The sequence below is a fragment of the Salminus brasiliensis genome, chromosome 23 (assembly GCF_030463535.1).
Source record: "Salminus brasiliensis chromosome 23, fSalBra1.hap2, whole genome shotgun sequence".
Taxonomy (NCBI): domain Eukaryota; kingdom Metazoa; phylum Chordata; class Actinopteri; order Characiformes; family Bryconidae; genus Salminus; species Salminus brasiliensis.
Window position 1 is genome coordinate 32,763,337 of NC_132900.1, and position 9,757 is coordinate 32,773,093.

The 9,757-nt window shown below is 39.5% G+C and overlaps 1 protein-coding gene across 1 annotated transcript; it reads right to left on the minus strand.

Moving 5' to 3' along the window:
• Window positions 1-770: 770 nt before the first annotated feature.
• On the minus strand, window positions 771-2,612 carry foxl2a (forkhead box L2a). The gene has a single exon (XM_072668516.1). It carries the CDS (start codon window positions 2,504-2,506, stop codon window positions 1,595-1,597), a length of 912 nt encoding a protein of 303 aa, XP_072524617.1. The 5' UTR covers window positions 2,507-2,612; the 3' UTR covers window positions 771-1,594.
• Between the last annotated feature and the right edge of the window lie 7,145 nt (window positions 2,613-9,757).

Consider the following 9,757-nt stretch of genomic DNA (forward strand, 5'->3'; position numbering starts at 1 on the left):
CAAATCAAACTATTAAAAATACATACATAAATGAACAAGTAATTCAATAAATAATTAAATAGTATACGCGTGTGCGAGTGATTGTAGCGCAGATCAAAGTTTCATTCGAGCTAGTCTTTATCTTTACACAACTTAAACAAGAAATTAAACAGTTCAATCACAAAAGTCACAAAAGTCAGCTGATGCTTCAACTGTTAGACCCTTTCTTCCTAAATCATAATTACCTTAAGCTTTGAGCATATACTCCAAATAATTGAGTGTAATTATTTCTATTGGGAATAAATATAGAGAAAATGAAAGCAATATTTTTTCACAGTTTAATAAACAGACCATTTCTCTCCGCTTCATCGCGTCTCTCAGGCTTGTTCTAGCATTAATTCTCTTTAATTGGATTTTAATTTAGTACCGCATTTAAATATTTTGACTGGAGATGCTGATACATTTTAAGAAAATATAAATGTAGTAATTTGCCAGCCTTTTAATTTTGTTTTAGCTGTTTAAACGTGAAATCCACGATTTTAAATATTATATAATTAATATATAATGAATTTACTTCCTAACAAACATTGGGGTAATGGTGGTACTCAGTGGTAATCAATGGTGTTGCAAATAAAATACAATCAACGGTGCTGATTTTACTACTACTGCTATTACTGCTAATAATAACAACAACGCTAATAATAATAATAATAACAACAATAATAATAATAAATAATAATATATTTTATTATTAGAATTTCCCTGAAATTCACAGATAAATCCAAGACCCATTCACACTGTAGAAACTTTATTTTAAAAATATGAAACTAAAAACGCGTGTTAAAAAGTGCTTAACATCCAAAACTGATGTAGACAATAATATTTTCCCGTAACAACAAAGACAATAAAAGCAATAATAATAATAATAATAATAACATTAATAAACTGGCCTGGGTCTTCTAACACCGGGATGCTTTGCTCACAACTGCTGATAATCTATTAACTGATCGACCGTTATGCTGGTTTTGCTCAGGCAAAACATTGTCATGCTGACCTGTAATTCTGTCAAATCAGTCAAATCAAACAATTACAAAATAAATATTTGCAACACAGACAGAGCTGTTAGGAAAACCCCACACATCCGATCAGCTCAATCCTTCTGTTTATAAAGTTATAGAGCATTGATCACATTAAAATACACCTTCAATTAATCTGCTTCGTATTCCGGGTATCGACACATAGTAAGAAGGTCATCAAAGTTATAAAAATATTGACTTTACCAGCTTCTACAATAATCTTTTTAAAAGTGCGGACACTGAAGAGCCTTTTTAATCGATCCACCTTTCCATTTCATGTAAATGAGATTCCAGTCCTGACCCTCCAGTCCTGACCCTCCAGTCCTGATCCTGACCCTCCAGTCCTGACCCTCCAGTCCTGATCCTGACCCTCCAGTCCTGATCCTGACCCTCCAGTCCTGATCCTGACCCTCCAGTCCTGATCCTGACCCTCCACCAGCGCCTCGTTCTGAAATTTGACGAGATAAAAATACAGCGACCCAAACAAAGACCAGTCTGACCTCAGATGGTTCCTGGTTCGAGGGATGATGCTGGGTGGGTTATATATCGATTCGCGTGTGTTTGCTCTCGTGCTCCCAGTAAGGGCAATGCATCATCGATAGCTCGGCAGGCTGACGCGAGCACGAGAACTGGATTCCCGGTCCGTTCGCCGTTGAAACCGGGGGAGACGCGGCAGTGACGGGACTGAGCTGCTGTGAGTGCGGGTGATGCGGGTGATGGGGGTGATGGGGGTGGTGGCTCATGCCGTTGTAAGAGTTTACGAGGCTTGGCAGAGGCATGCTTTGCACGCGAGAGTACGGGCTGTACGAGGAATGCGCCGACAGCCCCTTGACGTTCACGGGGCTCACACTGCCGCTCCCCATCTGGCAGGACGTGTAGGACACCGGCGCGGGGGGCTGAGCTAGAGACCAGGAGTTGTTGATGAAGCTGGGCTGCAGATATTTGGGCGGGGAAAGATAACCGTAACCGTCCCCACCGAAGAGGGACTTGCCCGGCTGGAAGTGGGACGGCGGGGGCCTGAACGGCCTCTTCATGCGCCGCCGCCGCCGGTAGTTCCCCTTTTCAAACATGTCTTCACACGTAGGGTCCAGAGTCCAGTAGTTCCCCTTCCTCTCGCCGCCGCCTTCTCGCGGAACCTTAATGAAGCACTCGTTGAGGGACAGGTTGTGGCGGATGCTGTTCTGCCAGCCCTTCTTATTCTTCTCGTAGAATGGGAACTTGCTGATGATGTACTGGTAGATACCGGACAGGGTCAGACGCTTTTCCGAGCTGTTCCGAATGGCCATGGCGATCAGAGCCACGTACGAGTACGGGGGCTTCTGGGTGGGGTCCGGCTTCTCTGCTCCTCTCTCTGAGAGTATTCCCTCTTTGGTCGGCTCGTTGTCTGCGCTGGAACTGGAGTCCAGGAGGTCCACGGCTCTCTCCTCTGAGCCCAGGAACGCGGCCATCATCGGCAATCAAAACAACAACAAAAATAAGTTTTCTGACAGATCAATCAACTGAATCGACGAGTTGACCAAAAGCCTCCTCATCTGATGGAGGCCAGAACCTCTGCTCTCCCACTTCAGCTTCTTTTACACCAGATAATCCAAGAGAATCAGACAAAATACTGTTTGGTTCCCTAGAACCCGCCCCCAATTACAAACACACACACACACTCACACACACACACACACACACGAGCGCGCGCGCGGGGTTTAATGAAGATATTTCTTCAACTCTCAGCGAGTCTATAATTATTAACATCAGAAAAGGAGGCTTTAACCCCAGTCAGGAGAGCACACACCTGAAACATCAGAATATGCAGAATATCAGAACAAAATGATGTTGGTCAAAAAGCTAAACTTAGAGTCTCTTAGATGATTAGATTAACTGTGTAACATATACATGTGCTGTTTTGTTTAAATGTGTTTTATTTAACACAACATATTTAAATATAACAGTACAGTTATATATTACACTGATTTATAACAGTACATTATATGTATATATTTTATATTTGATGTATTTATAAAAGCTCATTTTTTAAAGCACATCTCTCTCTCTCTCTCTTAATAATATTGATGGATTGGAGTAAAAACAGAGAAGTTAGGAATGTACAGGAAAAAAGCAAACTTCTGCTCTTGTTCACTGTTAAGTAGTAAAAATTAATATATGTTTAATTTTATCCATTTCAGTGGATAAGGGTGTGTGAAAGGGGTATCACATAGATAATAATAACCCCTATCTTAAATATACTGTATCTAGCAGGAGAACAGGCAGTGGTTCGAGTCCTTTCTAACCCTCCTGGTTTATCTCAGACAGTGGCTGGGATTTGGGAGCTGAACCTTGGCTGTGCACACCTCCCTCTGGTGGTAAAGGTGTACAGAACATTAAACAAATGAAAACATTCTTTATCAAAAAAAAAAAAAAAAAAAAAAAAAGATTCTTCACATTTTTCTTTACACTTTTTAACAAACATGGTTATTTATGGAACCTAAAGCAAAGTATTGCTCAAAGATAATCTTTTGAAGGATTTTCTTTATTCTTTGTTTAATTTAACATAATAAAAAAGTTAATATGATAAAGCATCTAGAATAGCAAAATAACAAAATATAAATTGTGCTCTAAAATGTAAAAGTCTGTTTCATGTAGAGGATTTGTTCACATATTTCTCCTTGCAAATAAACATAAAGATAAATACAAATAAAGTCATATATTCACATTTTATGACCATTTATGACCATGACAATGCAATTCAACCTCCACATTCAATTAATATGTGTCAGGGAACACACACCCAGAGTGGGTTAAGTTTAGGGTTAGGTGCCTGACTAATGGACACCTCAGCTGTGAATGTTGAGAGAGGAGCAAGTGCAGTCCCCCTGGCCCCCCCTGCCCCCCTGTCCCCATGTACAGTCAAATAGTGAGAAAAACGTTAGGACACCACAAGCCTAGTGTACTCCTAATCTTGCTTCCTTTTGGGTTTTCCATCTTAAACATTTTCCACACATCATGCAGAACCAGAACTCCTTCTGAACCAGAACCTCTTGTTTCAGCCTCTGTTTGTACTTTTCCATGAGGAAGATGGTAGCATGGTTCAACTTTCTGAACGGTGAATGAGACTGTGCTTTATAGCTGTCTTTGATTGGAATGTATCCAATGGTTCAGTGTCCTGTTTCCCCTACTTGTGCAGGTGATATGTTGGTGGAAGGTTGGTACTGCCCGTTTGAGGTAGAAGCTGTGCATCCTGGTGATGAGTCTGAAACTGAGTGAGAGCCTTGTACAGTTCACACAGTGCAGTGTCTGTGTTTGTCTGAGATGCTGACTATGACCAAAGTAAATTCCCAGGAAAGTAGAAAAGATGAAATGTGATGGCCAGAAATTGGTTGTGCAGGAGCATGTGAGATTAACAACACACTAATGCTATGCTAAGGTAATTCTTGGGTTAGTGCTTTAAAAAAAATCTGCAGAATCAGCAGATCTAAGAAAAGGTGGCCAAGAGTTCCACAGTTTAGGAGCAAAAACCTTAAGACACTGGATCCCCACTAGTCTTTAGGTGGGAACAATTACTTGACCTAAGTTGACCTAAAAAAACATACTGATAAATGAAGGCGAAGTAGTTCTGCCACATAACTTGGAACCTGACCATACAATGCTCTATAAGTGCAAGAATTTGATTGAGGAAGCCAGTGCAGAAATATTAATAAAGGGGTTAAATGAGACCTTTTGTTTTAACTAGTAGGTCATATAGTGATGTAGCAACATTCTGTATTGCCTGCAAGCAATCACACGTAACAACACTAAGTGAGGAGAATAGAGCATTACAGTAATAAGTATGAGATAAAACCAAAGTATAAGCATCTCGAGCTCGGCATTTGAAACTACTGATCTTAATTTAGAAATATATAAAAAAAAAAAAAAGATTTTGTCAGCTGTTTAACGAATATCAAACAAAATGGACTGATCAAATAAAACACCCACTTCAGACAGTCTATCTCTATAAAGCAGACGAGGTCAAGTTTAAATTATTTCACACTAAAGCATAATTTAGTTGGTTAAGTTAAGTTTGTCTGGTGGTTTGTGGCCATTGATTCTTTAACATCTTCTTAGAGTAGCGTAGTCTAGAGACTACCGTTTCTCTTTGGGTGAGAAATACAAAATATACATACAATGTTTTCAAACAAATTCCAGAATTTCATAAACATTCCATCCACTTTTTATTTTAAATACATTTCTGTAGTTTTCTAAGTTTAAAATGAGAACTTTCAGGGTATTCATTTTTTCAAATAAACAAAACCTTTATCCCAGGAGCCATTTTTGTCTGGAAAGCTGTATGAAAAATGTAAGCAAAGGAGTGGGCACAGGCTCTCAGCTGTAATGAATTTTGAAAGACAGAAATTCTTGTCCTCGTGCACTTCCTGCCCTTGAATTGAGGCACAAGGATGTTTATGATTGAGTGTGAGGAAGGAATGTGAGGACTGGATTAGCTGGGTCAGCCAGGGAGCTGCAGCCCACACTCCCTTATACACACACACACACACACACACACACACACACACATTTGTCTTATAACTAATACACGATTACTGTATGATTATAGTTACAGTAAGGATTGATGAATTGTTGTTTGTTGCTCAAAGTGACCCTGGGATGATTTGGGTTGTTGGCAAGTGGTTTCTCTACTTGTGTACGCAGTAAACATAAACATAAACACAAAACTGATCTTTTCTTTTAAATATTCATAATATTGCATATGTAGCACAGTTACAATCTATAACATTCACATTTTATGTATAAACTCAACAACCCAGTAAATTAGGGTAACGCTTAATGTACTTAAAGGTTGTTTGTTCAAAATATTGATATTTCTTAATCCTGTAATTTTCCATTTCATTTTACTTTCACTTGTATTTTCACCAGTGCACACAGGCCTATTTATAGTGATGTTTGTTTTGCACTAAAGGTTTGACAGTGTGATCTCTTTTTATTCTTCCTAACTTATACTAATGAATTAACGCCACTATGTACTCTGGTTTAAAATGTGTACATTTTAAGAAAAGTGCACATCTATAATCTATCAGTGATTTTTGTTCAACTAACCGCATTTCCTTGAGGTGGTGTTGGTGTATGTTCTAGGAGAAGAGCATGTGTGGGTGTGGTCTTCACCTGACCGCCTCATGCCCTGCAGTTGCTAAGTGACCAGAGATTATTTTTGCCACTCTGGTCCTCCTTACAAAAGCCCCAGTGACATGTGGGTGGCAGTGAATTGTGGAAGATCCTATCGCAGCATGTTGCTGTGACAACCAGAAAGTTAATGCAGACATAATACCATGGCCTGTTACACAGCTGCTCCTCTTTGCTCCTTTTCCTTTTGGTTGTTCCCTTTACCTTTCACAACTCTTTCATTTGTTTTATTATTTTTCATAATTCATGGTTCCACACTATATTTGCTTTCACTTTTGATTTATGAGGGTGATGTTACTTACAGGATGTACACAGACATCAAATGAAAAGTCTAATTTATTTGTAGGCTTTGAATAAGTGGTTCAATCATACACATCTCTGCATGCTCGTTGGTTGTATCAGTCAATGCGCTTGGTCATGCTTGATTTAGTGTTGATGGATGGACAAATAAATCATCAAGTTTTATTTGAACAACAGAATCTGAAGCAAATCAAGATGGGCTGTACAAAACACACACACAAAAAAACTAAGCAGAACAGATCTCCTGCACCAGAAAGCTAGGACAATCACTCGGTGTAGAAATGTCAGGATGTTTTAATTGACAGTGCTAGCATGCATGCTAATTGGCTAGTTAGCTTTGCTTAAAATAATAAGTAAATGTTACATAATTAACTTTGTGAATTTTGGAAATCAGGTTAGCTTTTTTTACTTGTTATAATAGCAGTGTTTTTAAAAGAGATGGAAAGATAATGTGGTCGGTTTACTGATTATATGTTTTTTGGCAGTCCAGACTATCAAAAACCATTGTGGAAGCAATCTAGATATGCCAAAAAATCTAATTTAGGCTGGCAGTCTGAACATAGTCTCATCTGAAGTGCCAAAGTTAAAATAACAATTCGAAATCAGGTAAAAGTGACCCAAATCCGATCTTTTTTTGTCATATGTGCCAAAATAATACATTAATTAAAATATACATACATACATCTGATATTTTCTATTTGAGATGTTTTGACTGTTCAGTTTTCAGACTGCCAGCCCAAATCAGATTTTTGGCAAAGCTAGATTGTATCCAGAATGATTTTGGAGTTTTGGTAACAGTATCCAAACCACATACAATCGAATGTAAACAATTGAGTCTCAATCTGGCTGCTGGGATCGGACAAGGCAACAAACAACGACAACATCAAATACTGAGTGATGTAAATGTGGCGACCCAAGAAAAGCACCAACCCATGCAGACATGTTTGTGATGAAATCTGATCTGATCACTAGCAAATAACCAGATCTGAGCAGAGAAACAAACTGAAATCCAATACCTGTCTGATACAGGGCAATGTGGCTCAGTCTGAACAGCTATGCTGGGATTAATGTGACTTTTCCATCAATTTAACTGGACAACAGGCTTTCAATGTCAGGATAGCGAGGTAACAAACCTCATAATAATTTGGGGTTATGTCTCTGTTCACACTAAATTACATATTACAACCATTCTGTGTTTGAAGAAATTTATTAAGAACATTCTGAAAGGCGTACTTTACCTTATGTGTGAATGCAGCCATAATGGTTTCTTTAAATACTTTGTACAGACTCACTTTGCAAAGATATCAGCTCTGAGTCTTTGCCAATAATGCATAATTAGACTGGAGAACACATGGCATCAATTTCATGTTAAAAATTGATTGTGAAAAAATTGTGCCAGAATTGCACACATTTGACACTTGAGAAAAATAAAAAGTAGTTTACAGTAAAAATGAACGTAATTATAAAAGAAACAATGGTTGTTATAACATCTACAGTTTGCTGGTAGAGTTAAAAAGTGCGGCTATTTCTGTAATGTCATCAGCAGTTAGTATTTGACAGTGGTTGTGCTGCGATTGCCTATATGTTCCTCTTTAACAGAGAACATGTGCTAGTGTTTCTGGGTTTCTCGAGTTGTATGAGTTGCAGTGTATGTAGAGGAAGTTTTGCAGAATTGGTGTTCAATGTTTTAAGCAGGAAATTAACTATTTGGCTAATTGCAAAAAACAAACAAACAAAAACAACAGACAAACAAAAAAACAAACCTGTAAGTGTTGTACACATTCACACGGGCACACTGAGCCAATACTGGTAGGCCTGTCAATCAGGACACCCCCTCGCCAACACACACACACACACCTCTTGTTTTCTTTGGGGGTTCTACACGTTTAATCAGTTTAAATGTTCTGACTCAACAGCATTAAAAGCATGTGTCCTTGGATGTTTACTCATGTGTGTGGGCAGCGATTGTTATCCTTGTGAAGTGTGTGTATGTGTGTGTTTATACTTTCAGCACAGTGGCTGAGTGGCTCTTTGTTGTAGCTTTCAGACAGAATCAGTGCTGATTAAAACAGGCGGAGCACCAGCTGTCCATCACCACTCCTATGTCACAGGAAATGGCCATCAAAGAATCAAAGAGGAGTGGGACCAAAACTGTGTCATGATTTCCCTTCTTACTCTGAGCATGACAGTGTATCTTAACTATTTATTAGCATGAGCTTCATCAGCATCGTTATCCACAAAAGTTGTCATTATTATTTTATTTTATTATTTATTAATTACTGTTTGCATTTTAGTCAGATAAACTACTTAGTGATCAGTAACCAGTACATTAAAGTCATATTGCTAAGACATAGATAAAAAAAATGACCCTAACTGTTCATTTCTGTTTCTTCAATAAACCCACTACCTTTATGTCCACCTCCTCTCTGCCCGCCACCTAAATGTGCCGGAACAGCCCACCACTAGAGAAGATGTAGCCGGAAATGCTTTGTATTATTGTGCTGTTTGTCGAACTTGGTTTCAGCAAGAAGGGAAGATCTGGAGCTGGCGACACGTACTCCCAAAAAAACGGCGTCAGCAGCCTGCTTGTGTCCCCTCCACACCTGAGGATTTTCCGATCAGGGGGGTGGAGAATTTGGGAAGGGAGTGGGTTTGAGGCTCGATACCGTTAAGCTCAAGCTTTGGGCAGGAGAGGCGAAGCTAAGGGGGCGTATTTCATGAGGATACTCGCTCATATGGCATCATGGACTTCTTAATGATTGTGCTCATCAGGCCACTGGAGGCTATCACACCAAGCACCCCAGAGAAGACCCCAAAGACGACTAGGGGATGTGTGCTATCTGGAGCACCCGAGAACCCTAGCTAGCCAGAGCAGCTTATCTCCGCTCAGAAAACTCTGCTGATCAAAGCCTACTTCACCAGTTCATTTTCCAGCACCAGTTTCCAGGTTGTCCATGCCAGCGGTGCCCGTTGCCAATACATAATAAAAAAAATCGAATTGAACTAAATTCAACGAATTTCACGTGTTTATTAATTGTATTTCACACAAGTTTGCTTTAATAAAATGAGCTGTGCCACGCTGCTTACAGTGTACTGATATTGGACAGGTAGCGGGTTTGACTCATTAGGACTTCTTTCAGTTCGCGCGCTCTTCCGCCCAGGGCACTTCACCTCGTGGACTCCAGACACCGCGCTTTTTAGGAGCTGCTGTCCTGCAACGCGTCAAAGGTAAGATC

Coding starts and splice junctions, on each gene's coding strand:
- foxl2a (XM_072668516.1), bottom strand. CDS start 2,506: ATGATGGCCGCGTTCCTGGGCTCAGAGGAGAGAGCCGTGGACCTCCTG.